Genomic DNA, 15,111 nt, shown 5'->3' with positions numbered 1-15,111 from the left:
CGGGCAACAGCTACAATGAGAACAGGAAACAATGGAACAATACTACAAAATAAGGTACAAGAGTGTAAAGCAAAACCTAACAAGGAAACAAGGACTGCAACATTACTTCAGATTAACAGGGAACACAACTGAAAAGTAAAACACTAACTATAACTGGGAAACAACAAATACATGAAAACACAACAGGGAGACAGAGCATGTCACGAATCGTGACATAAAGGAGCACTTCACCCATTTGTAAACCTATGTTCATATACTGTAATTGACCCTCACTATACTAATGCTCATTACAAGTCTACTCACTCACTCAAGTTCAGAAACCTGCCTACCAATGACCTCATCGGTTGAAACCAGATTAAAAAAATAATATATATATATATATATATATATATATATATATATATGGGGGGAAATCTTGTTTATATAATATCATTTATTCATTTATTTTATTGATTCAGAGGTTTTATTTCAACATGTTAACTTTCCAGTAAGGGAAAGGCTGTAGTTTCTATTAGCTTGGAATTCCCATCGATGATATCATTGGTAGGCAGCAGGTTTCTGAACTGCCCACAGCCCACCAATGAGACAGAGTGAGTAGATGAAAATGATGCCATCTTTAAAAAAAAATCGTCGTTTTAAACTTTTGCAGTTTTGTATTCAAAAATAGCAGATCTACATTATCCCAATGTGTGGGATTGATCTTGTAGATTGGCTATTTTTGCTTGCTGTTTTTATAGGAAGTGGTGGTTAAGCCCTATTTACTATTATTTTAACCATGCATATCAGTAACAGTAAAGGTGCTTTTCTAGCACTCTCTTACAGGAAGATGCATGTGTAAAACCCCACAGCAGAACAGAGGAAACCAGTGAACCACAGCCTTCGCTTCTTCATCTGTTCAACGATGAGGCAGTGCTCTCTCTGTGTGTGACTTACTGCGACCTCACATCGTTTCTAAGATTTAACATTTTGATTTATAGAGAAGCAAAATGAGAAGCAGGAGCTAAAGTGTGTCATATTACTAAACAGGAAAAATGTAACATTTTGAAAAGAAAAGGGAAGCGAAATCTATCTACTATGAAGATGAATGAATGGGATGATGAAATTTGTGTTGCAATGTTGTCGTAGAATGATGACTTAGCGATAACTGAGATGAGTGAGTACAGGAAGTGTGACGTTGTTGTCACCCTAAACTGTTCGACTACAGGAAGTCATGCACTTTCTCTTCCTGCACACAGTAACAAAGATACAGGAACAAAGTTACAGGAACACAAGGACTCACACATGTAAAGGTAACGCTACACCGATTATAAATATTGTTGTATGATTCATTACTCTGTCATGCTTACATTTTATAAAATATAATTTATTTATTTTTTACTGTTGAGTTAATTTTACTCTGAGTACTCTTGTACTACGCTTGTGGATCTGCTACTTTTGTGTGATGCTGTAGTATGATCAAGTAGGGTAATAATTTACAAAAAATAAATTAAAAAACGATGGAGATAAGAGGTTTCTGCCTGACAGCAACGATTTTTAAATTTGGCTTAAGTATATTTGACCCAAATCTTAGTTTACTTACTTGGATGCTTCTCAAATCACATCTACATGGTGTGAGGGTGGAGGACTAGCCGGCTTAAACACAGCAGGCAGAAGTCTTTTCAAGTCTCTAGAAGCTGTTGTTGTTGTTGTTTTTAGTGTACTGGTATGTTCCATAACAAAAATATTTAGCAGAATAGAATAAAATTATACGAATTCCCTCAAGTGTAAACAAACGCTTCCTCTATGTGTCAAAGTGTCCCTGAGCAAGACATTGACCCCTAACTGCTCCCCATGTGACATACAAATGCCATCCACTGCCACTATGTATAATATATCATCATACATCGCTCTCTGTAATGTGTGTGTATGTGGGATGACTGTGTATGTGTGCATAGACTTCAAAGCAGGAAAACAGGAAGAAAAAAAAACATCTAGAGAGTGCATTTGGCTACACAATTTTGGCATAATTGCCAATGTTGTTCAAGTTCAAGTTGTAGGCCTGCAGGTAGGCTGGGTGGATATCCACCTAGAATTACCCCTATCCATTGTTTACAAACATTATGATTTGGTCTATAGTTAGGATGGATAAATGTGGAGGACAAATTGTACAAATATATTGTGGAAAACACCCCCAAAAAACAACAACAACAACAACAATATTGGTTAATAAGGTACCACTGCCCATATCTGTCGGGTGGAAACCTCATATGTCCAAAACTGTTACTTTTCAGGATTCTAATTCAAAAACAGCAAAAGTAGCAGATCGACAAGCTCAAAACGCGTCACTTCGCGCCGCATTTCGAGCTTGTAGATCTGCTACTTTTGCTGCTTTGGTGTGACGCTGCTGTATTATCGGGCGTTAATTAAAATATGGAGATATGAGGTTTCTGCCCGACAACAACAATATGTCATATTATCAGTGATGGTATGTATATTATACCCAAGCATGTTCTCAGACATGGTTGTGACAATGATTCTTTGGCTTCAGAAGGAGCCATCATGGACCTCAGTGAGGAGGAGTCTGCTCCTCTGGTGAACAGGGAGAGAGGAGGAAGCCAGCGCTCCAGCTCCAGCTCAGGACCTGGTCTACAGGTTCACGTATACTTCCAGCCCACCACCAAGGACGCCACAACCATAAGCATGTCCTCTGGCCACATCTCCGCTGAGGGCGTCTGCATCCTAGCCGCCCAGAAATGTGGTAAGATTCTATTCCAGGCGTGGCAGGTCAGCCTTGACATACACAGTTAAAAAACCCTCACTGTCAATTTATACATTTGTACACGCTCAGAGTTAAATTAACACTCAGGATTGACTGTTTGAATGTTTTCGTCACCCATTTGATGCGACGGGACTAGGGATGGGGATTGAAAACCGAAAAATACTCCCCGGACAGTGACAGTGATGCGACAGGGCTCCCCTGTTTTGTCGCATATTGACTAGGAAGACGGATGATTTAGAATGCCAAGCCTTCTGGTATGCAACTTGAACGGTGCTGAGTCAGCAGAAGCCGAGACACAAAAAGTGTCAAATCCATGCAAGAAGTACCTTTGTTTGCATAGCCTGGTAAACCATCACGGTCGCGGAATTCACATTTCCATGTGTAGTCTGCTGAATACAAATGAAACGTTAATTCCGCAACCAGGATGGTTTACCAGGCTATTGTTTGCACCCCAACACACACGTCAATTCCCTTCCCCTATTCATACATACCAGGGTGTGACGTCACTGTAGCCAAAAGAATCTCTTGGAATAATGATCATGAATGTCACTAGATTTGGACTGTTATTTACAGACAGTTATTGCGTACAATAAAGCAAAGATTTCATCAGTGCCTTTAACCCTATTTGAAATGCATGCACATACACAGATTGAATTATACGCACCAATAGGAAAATAAAAATCCAAAAGGTATGGATATGTCTGTCATTAGAGACCAATCACCAAAGGCACTGGCTCAGGAGGTAGAGCGGCCGCTTGGGAACCGGAAGGTTCCCAGTTCGTTCATGGGCTCCCCCAGAGTTAGTGTGGAAGTGTCCTTGAGCAAGACGCTGAACCCCTAATTGCTCCTGATGAGCAGGTCGGTGCCTTGCATGGTTTCCTCTGCCATCGGTTTATGAATGTGTGTGTACAAATAATTATATCATTATAACAAAGCGGTCCCGGGGGGGCACCAAAACAGGTCATAGCACCAGGCACCACGAAGGGTTAATCCGTCCATGTTTATAGTAGGACTATAAGCGACTCCAAAGATGAAACGGAAGCGGGGAGTAGGAAGGACATCCGCATTACTCCCAGATCGTTTCCAGCGATTCCTTTGCACAGACTGTATGACGGAAGCATTTGAAAATGTACTCAACAGTCTGCCTCCAGATACTACGTTTAGTGTGACCCACACTTTATGAGTCAATGTTCAGGCTTCACGGCCTGAAAATCCAGTAACGCTGATTGGAGCACTACATCACACGAGAATCTTGGCCACTAAATACCGGATGTCACGTTTGTGATATTTTTGTAGTAAAATGTGTTATAAGTAACATCACATCCGGAATTTCACATTAGTGACCGAATTGTGACGAAATTCGAGCAGTCAAATCGTAACGCCCACATCACAATTTTAACATGGGTGCACCGGTGTCATTATCCACAATTCTGTGGGAGTGGGAACTGCCCATAAGTCCGACATCCCATTACTATACAACGTGGCTTCCGCGTGCAGTTAGGGTTAGGTATAGGGTTAGTAACCGTCGGAATAATGCGCCGTCGGAACAATGACACGGCACACAATTCTGTTAGGGCACTCTGGAAAGTCACAGGCACATCATTGGAAAGACAGCTGCAAGACAAGGAAATTTCTTCTGTTGACTGCATTGTTTGTCCTTAGCAGTAGGGATGAATAGGTCTTGCACTTTTTGTGGTACTGCTGCCTTTTCATTGCTGCTTCCACATCAACCGCAAACTCTCCCCAACAGGACTCCAAAGCACTGTTTTTGTAATGGCTGTGGCACCAAACAGCATTTTTTACATGGCTCTTACATGCTGCCTAAATTAATCTTCAGTTGTGGGCAGTTCTGAGGCAGTCTGAGATAGCTGCCAGTACATAACTCATCTCATTCTAATTGTGGCCATACAAAATGCAATGCAATGCAATGACTCCTCAAAATTTGCTATCAAATCAAACTGAATTAGGCCTTTCAGTTCCACCAAGTGCTTCTGAAGTTTTGTGAAAGCAGTTGTTTTTCCTATTTTGAAAAAACAAAACAAAAAACTGCTCATCATATCATAGCTGGTCAGGGCATGGCAAGCTGTTGGGCACTGGAACAAGGCTTTCCCTGAGGCTTATCGCAGACTGTTTTGATTGGCACAAACCTCTCTTTGCCTGCACAGTATGGCCTTTGTGCATTAGGGTAACTTACATAATGCAAGAGACACACAAGGACGTCAGACTTGTGTGTGTCTCTTGGCCAGGTGGATGGTATGTAGCACTCAGACTCGTTCGCTCACGAGTCAGTGACCAAAGTTATATATTTAGTTCAGCGATACTGTAATACATTTCGGTTTGATCTGACATCTAAAGTTACCTTGAAATGACATGGGAAAATGTACACTTATAGAGGTTTGGGTTGTGTAGTTACCTTGCCATGACGTAACAACAAGTGTTGGTATAGTATATCTTAGTATATACGTAATAGCCTCCCCATTGACTTACATTGCAAGGTGAAACTATTTGAAGAGCCAGATCCAGATCTGACTATCTGATCTGGATGTTCTTCATGATCCAAATTGTAAAATTAAAAGAAAGCTGACTTTATTAATTTTTTATGTGGGTTTTGTAGTGTTGTTGCATTGTCAGTACATGCTTTGTTTGCATTAATGTTGTTTGTGCGTTAAAGAGTGGCTTTGAGAACTGTTTCACCTTGCAGTGTAAGTCAATGGGGAGACTATTTTAGGGTGCTAAACAGTGAATTCCCCTGGACAATGAGGCTCATAAAGGAACAGACCGGGAGAAAGTATAACAAACCCCTAAGATACAGCTATCGGTAGCAACAAAGATACTACAGCTACTACAGTACAGTATCAGTACAGTATTATCATAAAACAATTATGTTAGGACGGCAAGGAATGCAGTCAACCCCCAATTAGACCAAGAGCAAAAACAACAGAGTTATTAGTCATTAGTCCATGGACTGAGGGCATTGGCTACAGACTAGTAGAACATCAGCAGCATCGTGTTGAACACATTGAAGGACCTGAGCCTCCTCAGAAAGAACAGCTTGCTCTGTCCCTTACTGAAGAGGGCATCTGCGTTGTTAGACCAACTCAGCATGTGTACGCCTAGGAACTTGTAGGCGTCCACAGTCTCCATCTAAGCCCCGGGGATGGTGCAGGGAGTTGGGGGTTGGGGGTATCCTCTTGCTCGTGCAACCAGCACCTTGCTCTTGCCTGTGATGAGCTGGAGGTGGTTACTGTCACGCCACCTCATGAAGCTCTATATTTGTCCGTGTTGTCACTCCGTAATGCAGCTGGCAATGACGGTGTCATCTGAGAACTTCTGGAGGTGGCACAGGAGGTGACGCATATAGGGCTGGGTGCAGTAACCCCAATACCGCCATACCGCCATAACGCGGTTGGTCATGCATACTGCTGTGTCGAGTTCATATATTTTTTTCCTTTATTATTAGTGGCTGTTGCAACTTGTATATTGTGTGATATGAAATTGAAAGTTTACCATAATAAACAATAATCATTGTTCAGTGTTATGATCATGACATGTCAGGTCTATTCTAGACTGCTTGTGTGCCAGGCGAGTGGGACTCAGCAAGTTACTTGTAACAGGGTCAGGGGCGGGGTTGGGTCGACTCTTTAAGAGCAGATCTACAAGCTTACTTTCGATCTTGTAGTAACGCTAGTTACGCTAGCAAAAAGACCCCCTCGCCTCCCGCCCCTCGCACTCACTTCCCACTCAGACCCCTTCCATCCCGCACGAAGAAGTAAACATTATTGGACTTCATTAAGTCTGGAAGCAGTTATAACACACGTCAGAGGATGTTTAGAGATGCACGAGTGTCTACCTCACGTATCGATAAAAAACATCCATTCGCAGTTTTCGCAGATTTTAGATAAGAGTAGGCCTATTTAATGATTCACGCAGTGGATATATTTTCAACACAGATGCTTGCTGCTTCGATGCGAGATTGTGGTAACTAAAAATCCATACCGCCCGAGCCCTAGTGACGCAGTTGACACATTTTTGACAAACTTGATATATTGTATGTTGCTGCTATTCTTCCTTATATTATCATTAATCTTCCTTGTTATCCTTCCTGTATGTAAGACATAGCAATAAAAAGATCTTGAATCTTGTTGTTTTTTAAATGACATTATGTCCCCGACCTAGTAGACGTCAAGCAAAGCCTCCTGTTCCCTCTTCAAGTGCAGTTGTTTCCAGGATGTGGTTCCACCCGCAAGGACCAGAACAGACCACAGCACACCTGAGTAAACAGTTAGTTATATCATAGTTGTAGCACAAGACCTGGTCCCTGGACCTCCCTGAACCATTTGGGGACCAGATGGGACAGTCTTTGTGTGGGAATGTGGTGTCAAATGCATGGTGGAAGTTTCCATGACATGCTTTTCACAGCATTCAGCATTTTCTCCTCGACCCTTGCATCTACTGGTATGCGAATGCCAGGATGATGACATATAACAATGTCTAGGATCACACAACTTTGTAATAAAATATCAATAACAAAAGTCAATATGCAACAGTCTTCCCCATTGTTGTTTATTGTTGTCTGACTGATGCAGAAAGCCATTGCCATTAGCACTGCTTGTATTTTGCACTTTCTAATATACTTGATTTATATTTCCTCAGGAATCCTGCCAGTGTACCAAAGCCTATTTTCCCTAGCATCTTCTGATCTCTCCTACTGGTATCCACCCACACACGTCTTCAACACAGATGAAAAGCTTCAAGTCCATTTCAGAGTCAGGTGGGTGAGAAATCTTGGAGAAAACCTTCAGCTGCATTTAGTTTTCTCTGGCAAATACAATGCACTGTATCAATATGTTTTAACCTGCACAAGTTGGAACCCTAGCGCCCCTATTCTGGGGCAAACATGTGGCAAAAAAAGTAGCAGATCGGCTATTTTCAGCAAAGACATTTGGTGTAGAGGGAAGAAAAGCAAAGGGGTATTAGACCAGTGGTGTACTCAAGTACTGTACTTTTAGAGGTATTTTTTACTTTCTTCAGTATTTACAATCTTCAATACTTCTACTTCTACTCCACAACATCTATTGTATCTAGGAAAATATTGTACTTTTACTCCACTACAATTATATGAAACCTTTAGTTACCAGTTACTTTGTAGATTTTGATTATTATTACAAAACACAATAACAACTTCAGCCCTATATATATTTCGGCCATTTGAAAATAGCCGATCTACAAGCTCACAATGTGTCGAAATGCGACGCATTGCAGAGCTTGTAGATCGGCTATTTCCATAAGATTTTTTATAAATTTTGAACATGTGAAATGGGACATTCTGCACTGTACTTTCACTTTTTGCACTTTAAGTATATTTTGATGCCAATATTTTTGGACTTTTTTAATCAAGCACATTTTGAATACGGGACTTCTACTTGTAACAGAGTATATCTACAATGCAGTATTGATACTTTTACTTAAGTAAAACATGTGAGTAATTCTTCCATTACTGGTATAGATGTAGGGTTTAAAGGTAGGGTAAGTGATTTGCTTTGGTTAAAATAAGTGTTAAATGGCTCTATATTCTGATAGTACTCATTGCTATAGAGTGTTTGTTCAGTATTAGGAGTCTCCTTGTCTCTCCACCTCTTTATAAAACAGAAAATGCATTTTCGTTTCAGTTTCAGTTTCATTTCCAATTTTATCCAACCAGGACAGAGAACTCAATCAGGATACAGATTAAACAAGTGAAATTGGAAGTGATGACACTAAGAAATGAGCAGACAAAATTGGAACTGGTCTGGAACACTATACAAATTAAGCTTAAAAATGGGTACTTTCTCCTGATTGGCTGAGATTTTGACACCTACCGAAAAATGTATTTTCTGTTTATTAAGGAGCTGGAGAGACAGGGAGACATCCGTTACTGAAAAAACACTCTATAGCAATGATTACTATCAGAATATAGTATTTTAACCTTTTAACAAAATACTTTTAGTTTTAACCAAAAAATATCACTTACCCTACCTTTAAGTGTTTATGTCTGCAGTTGTCTGACAATACAGTAGTGAGAAGAGTAAACAGAGCATAGAGAAAGGAGATGATGTTGACATTATTTAAGATACTAAAGTATATGGTCTTCATGCATTTACAGGTTTTTCTTTGGCAACTGGTTCGGGCAAGAACCCAGAACATCCTACCGTTACAGCTTGACGAGAGACAGAATCAGTCCCGTGCTCGACTACTGTGTCATTGATTATCTCTTTGCCCAGGTACAATATAGTGCAGAATAAATATATAAATATTTAATATGGTCTTAAATTTTCCATTCAGCAATGCCATTGCTTATCACACATACACATATATGCAGTATATATATATATATAGTATATACACAGTATATATATTATACAGTGTGTATATATATATATATATATATATATATATATATATATATATATATATATATATATATATATATATATATATATATATACACAGTATATATATTATACAGTATATATATATATATATATATATATATATATATTATACAGTATATATATATATATATATATATATATATATATATATATATATATATATATATATATATATTTATATATATATATATACTGTATACACACACACACACACACACACACTAATTGATTGCCTTTCTGTGTAGTATTCTACTTCATCGTCTCATCGAGGTGGAAACCTCTTACTGTATGTCCAAAACTGCTACTTTTCAGGATTCAAATAAAAAAACAGCAAAAGTAGCAGATCGACAAACTAAAAACAGATCTACTCACCGGCTTCGAATGCTATCAATGCAGTGAATGGGAGATTATCACGTTTTATCAGACCATTGAATGGGCGAGTAGGCGACATACTGACCTACCCGTGATTTATCAGACCATTCATTGGGCGTAATCAGGAGCTACTGACCTTCTCGGAGGCAGAGCAGTCCCCACAACATGATTTACGTTTCTGTGCCTATCGGTACATAACTCGAACAGCGCTGAGTAGTCTCAAGCGAAAGTCGCAACGTTCGGGACGGCAACTCGCTCGCTTTAGCTCTCTTGGTGGTCCCTCACGCGGCTCCAGTTCGCTTGAGACTGCGCGCCTCCGCCATGGTCCGAAACCGAAACGGAACTTTTTAAGTCATCTCCGTCCGTAGGTCAGAATGTCTTGATAACACCCAGATGAATGGTCTGATAAATCGCGGGTACGTCAGTATGTCGCCTAATTCGCCCATTCAGTGGTCTGATAAAACGTGATAATCTCCCATTCAATGCATTGATAGCATCCGAATGGGGTGATCTACTACTATTTGGTGCTTTTGTGTGACGCTGTAGTTTGATCAAGTAGGGCGTTAATTTACAAAAAAAATACACAAAAACGTACAATATGGAGATAAGAGGTTTCTGCCCGACAGCAACCTAACACAGTAAAAGTCATTTTGGATGTGTTTTAGTGCCGCAGTGACTTTGTTGCTAGCGAGGCCGGGGTGTTACCGCCGCTGAGCGCCCAAGAGGAATGTCTTGGCCTTGCAGTGTTGGATCTATGGAGAATGGCCAAAGAGCGCCACCAGAGTATAAGAGAACTCTGCAAGACTGTCAGGTATTAGAGAAATGAAGCTGAAACTGTGTGTGTCTTTTTCTTTTGTTGTGTTTTCTACATATGTATATAATTATTTATTTTCAATTTGTCACTAACATTTGGATTCCTTATGAAGTCATATACTGCATATTAACATGCACTGGATTCTGTGGTCATTACATCAATCACATGCTCTCCCCGCCCCCCTTTCCTTCTCAGCTACAAATTATGCCTCCCCAAATCCCACCGGCACGACATCCAGCAACGGAACCGCCTGGAGCGCTACCGAATCCGGAACTCGCTGAAGCGCTTCCTGCAGAAGCTGGGCGGCTGCTCGGTGGACGAGTGCAGCCTGAAGCTGAAGTACCTGATAGAGCTGGCGGCCGTGGAGCCCTCCCTGGGGACCGAGACCTTCCACGTCGACCACTCTGCCTCCCAGCTGAGCGCCACGGAGCCACCCTTCACTCACATCAGGCTGTCTGGGGAAACCGGCATCCAAACCAGTGGAAATGGTTTGGATGGGAACCAGGTGAGAAGAACACACATAAAAGTAGATGGGTGATTCTCAACCTGTTGAATTTCAAGGACCCCCGTTTTGACAAGCATCAGGCCAATAGACCCCCCATTTGATACTTTTTTCTTCTTCTTAAATCTCTGGGACCCCAATCTACACTGTAAAATCACAGTGTTAATTTAACTCTGAGAGTGTACAAATGGTTACAGGTCACCCGTAAGGGTCCATTTGATCCCCGACCCAATGTTGAGAACCAGTGAAATAGACCACAAGGAATAGTCAAAAGCTAAGTATAGGTCCAATGCTGGATAAAATAATTAGTGTGCAAAAAAAGCCGGGCGGGGGAGCCGGGCGGGGAGGGTGATAGCGGTCATTGCACGTACTCCTAGGGGCTGGGGCGGCACCTGTCAGCGGGGAGTGTTGGGCGGGAGTAGTAGGACGAAGGCTCTACGTCCTCCTGGTGGGGGCTCCTCACTGGCAAGTGAGTCAATAGGATACGACAGCAATGACATCACAGAAATGTGTGTGGGGAGGAATCAATTGGCATAACGACTAAATTGGGGAGAAAAGGGGGGGGGAAATATTGGCTACTCTAAATTAAAAAAGAAAAAATTGCCGCTTAGTTTCTACACAAAATAGGGACACCAGGGTTAAAGTGGTTAATAAATAATTATGTGCATTTGTGAATAAACATTGCTATAGGTACAGTATGTCATAAATGACATTGGATTGGATAACAAGGAATGCTGATAGTCATTTATTTAAGTCATGAATTGACCACAATAACCAGAACATAAAGAGTTCCTTCAAACAAGTATTGGATGTCACAAGTGTATAGAATATGTCAATCATACACATAAATATTCCTCTCTCTCTCTCTTATTTAAAGGAGTGGCAGACTTTCTGTGATTTCCAAGGAATCATAGACATCAGCGTGAAGCGGGTGTGTAATGAGCAGACACAACAGGACTACCGAATGGTGACCGTGACCCGGAAAGATGACCGATGTTTGGTGAGGGACATATTTAACATTTGTCAATAAAAAAAAGGCCATATATTGTATGCAGTTTTGGATAATTTGTTCTTTTGCTTTTGTTTAGTTTAGAACAGCATAATAACATCCGAAATTATAAATTCTAATACTTCATTATTACAGTTATTAATTACATAATTATATTTAATATAGGGAAACATTTTATCCTGGATATTTTCAACCCCAGATGCTCTGAATAAGTGGAAATATTGGCCTAATATGCCAATATTCCTCAATTGTTAACTGGAAAGAAAAAACATAATGGAGTGCATGCTTAGTTCATAATCATCTCTGTCTTGTGCAACAGGAAGTCAAATTCCAGAGTCAGACAGAAGCTCAGTCGTTCGTGTCGCTCATCGACGGCTACTTCCGACTGACCACGGACTCCAGCCATTACTTCTGTGAGGATAACGCTCCACCCAGTCTACTGGAGGGGATCGAAAACCACTGTCACGGTCCAATTACGTGAGTGGCCTTTTAAAGACGACTTGGAGGGGGCTAGTGTGTGTGTGTGTGTGTGTGTGTGTGTGTGTGTGTGTGTGTGTGTGTGTGTGTGTGTGTTTTTTCAGTCTCAGTGGGTCAGTGTGTTACTTGTTTGGAGAATTGAAGGTTGTGAGTTTAAGATCTATGTCAAAACTTAGACTTTAGATCGCCAGTTAGACTTTCCTCTTACGGTGGAAAGTCTCTAAGAAAGTTTAAACATACCGCAGTATCTTCAGCTAAGCTCTAAACACATGGTTAGGAAAGCCGTTGAGAGTCAAATAGCCCGGAACATAAATGTTATGTACAGTACATGGCTATTTGCAACCCTTTCCCCTGGCCTATATAAACACATTATGCGTTGAAACACAAATACGCACAGGTGCAAATAAAACCATTCACTGTCACATGAGCATTATACATACAATACAGCCTTACACAAACATGACCATTATTTTGTTGAAAGATATTAACTAAAAATAGGATCAAACCTGTCAGGAACTAATAGGCTGCTTTGTGGGATAATTCCCCCCCCCTCAGTGAATGTAGTGGATGTAGTGGATACAGCACATGTTTGAAATGGGTTCAAGTCATGTTTCCGCTCTTAAAGGGCAAGACCACTTTGGTAGAGGTTTGGGTTGTGTATTTACCTTGCCATGATGTAGCTCCAAAGGTGGACAAGAAATTAAAAATAATTGCTCCATTGATTAGAAATTGATAATTCTAAATTTGCTCCTCATTGACTCATGATTGTACGGTAAAACAGCTCTCAAAGTCTCTCTTTTAGCACATAAACGAACGCAAACAAAGTTGATTCAGACAATATAAAACATCACCAAACCCAGTACTGTTTTTTTTTTATATAAAAATGTTAACTTCCTGTTGATTTTGCAATTTTTATTAAGAAGAAAACCCGGACTGGATTCGCGGATCCGGATCCGGATCTTCAAATAGTAAAATCAGCAGGAAGTTAACATTTTTATTAAAAAAACAAACAGTACTGGGTTTGGTGATGTTCTATATTGTCTGAATCAGCTTTGTTCGTGTTCGTTTACGTGCTAAATAAGTGACTTTCAGAGCTGTTTTACCGTACAATGTAAGTCAATGAGGAGCAAATTTAGAATTATCAATTTCTAAACAATGGAGCAATTATTTTTTATTTCTTGTCCACCTTTGGAGTTACATCATGGCAAGGTAACTACACAACCCAAACCTCTACAAAAGTGGTCTTACCCTTTAACATGCATGTAGTATACTATACCATTCTTTAAAATATCTTCATCATAGGATGCAAAAATAGCAATCTACAAGTTTACAACACATGGCATCCCGAGCTTGTAGATCGGCTATTTTAGCTACTTTTAGAAAGTTTTGGAAACTCTTTTGAAAATGTTGACCTACATTGACATGACCAAAATAGGGATGTCAGGTTGAAAGTGGTTCAATGCAGTAGAATTTAACTTTTTATTTATTTAACTTTCCTTTTGGTATTACTTGAATTATAGTTTTTTTTTTTTTTTTTCTTTTTTTTATACAGCAAAATACAGGATCATTTGTGTAGTTTGATGGCTTTATGTATTTATTGTAATGGCCATGTATGGTGACAGCTCATTTGGTTTTATAGTGTGTGCATATTTGTGTTTAAGCAAAAATGTGTATTTATTGAGGAAAGGGTTGCAAACAGCCCTGAGCAATGGCAAACAGGCCACCCTTACCTTGAGCTGAATTACATGTATTGTATGAATTACATGTAAGTTCTTACATAAAGGCTAAAAAAGGCTAAAAAACTACAAAACATTTCAAAGCAAAACGTTCAGGCATGTGTCCACAGTAAAAAAAAGTATGAAAGGTGAAAGTATGATGATGTGGTGATGTACCAAAATCTTCCATTGACTTCCATTATAATTTTCTTAACTTTTTAAGTGAAATATGTCTAAAACTACAACAAATATTTCAAAGATTCATGTACAAGCACACGATTCCACAGTAAGCTGAACATTTTAAAGTTTGAATGGGGTTGAACTGGGGTTTCTAGGTGTAAGTATGTAGGAATAGTAGCGTGCCAATGTTTTGGGGAGAATAATAAATAAATAGTGAGAACATCTATAGTTCTGCTGCTGCAGTCTTTATGTATGTGGGTTTGTATGTGGGGAGGGGGGGGGGGTGTGGGGGGGACAGTATGTATACTGTGTGAAAAATTAAAATGAAAAATAAAATGCAGCGAGCCCACAAATAGTGAGGATTGGATATAGGATTTGATATAGCAGCACAGTATAGATAGTGTGCTCGATGCTGCTGCAGCAAGCCCACAATGAGCATTAGTGAGAGTACCTAAGATATGAAGTTGAAAATGGGTGAAGTCGTCCTTTAACAACATAAAACCCGGCGTCCCAATTGTGGGGCATGTCGTGCCAGTGTTGTGCAGAGTAAAGAGATCTACAAGCTCACAACATGTCACTTATATGCGACACATTGTGAGCTTGTACATCGGCTGTTGGTGTTTTCGAATGCAGCTGTTAGGAGAAGTCACATCTTGCTTCATGTGGTATGATCAGGTCAGAGTTTGCGGTCAACAAGCTGAGGAAGTCAGGAGGGAAAGGCGGCACATTCCTTCTACGTCAGAGTCCTAAGAACTATGACAACTTCTTCCTCACCGTCTGTGTTCAGGTAAACAATCAACGACCATAATGAGGGTTTATTATACAGAGTAAGTAACTGAATAAGTATTCTCGT

General features: G+C 40.1%; 1 protein-coding gene across 2 annotated transcripts in view; it reads left to right on the top strand.

The window, feature by feature from the left end:
* The first annotated feature begins 1,150 nt into the window (after positions 1–1,150).
* The window catches only part of jak3 (Janus kinase 3 (a protein tyrosine kinase, leukocyte)), a 32,584-nt gene continuing 18,623 nt past the window's right edge, over positions 1,151–15,111 (top strand). Inside the window, exons 1-9 of one of the 2 annotated variants that reach the window (XM_080431905.1) lie at positions 1,151–1,289; positions 2,531–2,737; positions 7,412–7,529; positions 8,901–9,018; positions 10,227–10,372; positions 10,571–10,880; positions 11,755–11,877; positions 12,206–12,363; positions 14,934–15,045. In XM_080431905.1, the coding sequence (XP_080288031.1) occupies positions 1,211–1,289; positions 2,531–2,737; positions 7,412–7,529; positions 8,901–9,018; positions 10,227–10,372; positions 10,571–10,880; positions 11,755–11,877; positions 12,206–12,363; positions 14,934–15,045 (1,371 nt within the window). In that variant the 5' untranslated portion in view covers positions 1,151–1,210. Of the gene's footprint in view, positions 1,290–2,527; positions 2,738–7,411; positions 7,530–8,900; positions 9,019–10,226; positions 10,373–10,570; positions 10,881–11,754; positions 11,878–12,205; positions 12,364–14,933; positions 15,046–15,111 lie in introns of both variants that reach the window. The other variant, XM_080431906.1, reaches the window with a different exon arrangement.

Source organism: Gymnoscopelus braueri (genome assembly GCF_963280865.1).
Source record: "Gymnoscopelus braueri genome assembly, chromosome: 6".
Taxonomy (NCBI): Eukaryota; Metazoa; Chordata; class Actinopteri; order Myctophiformes; family Myctophidae; genus Gymnoscopelus; species Gymnoscopelus braueri.
This window is presented reverse-complemented; position numbering and strand designations above follow the sequence as displayed.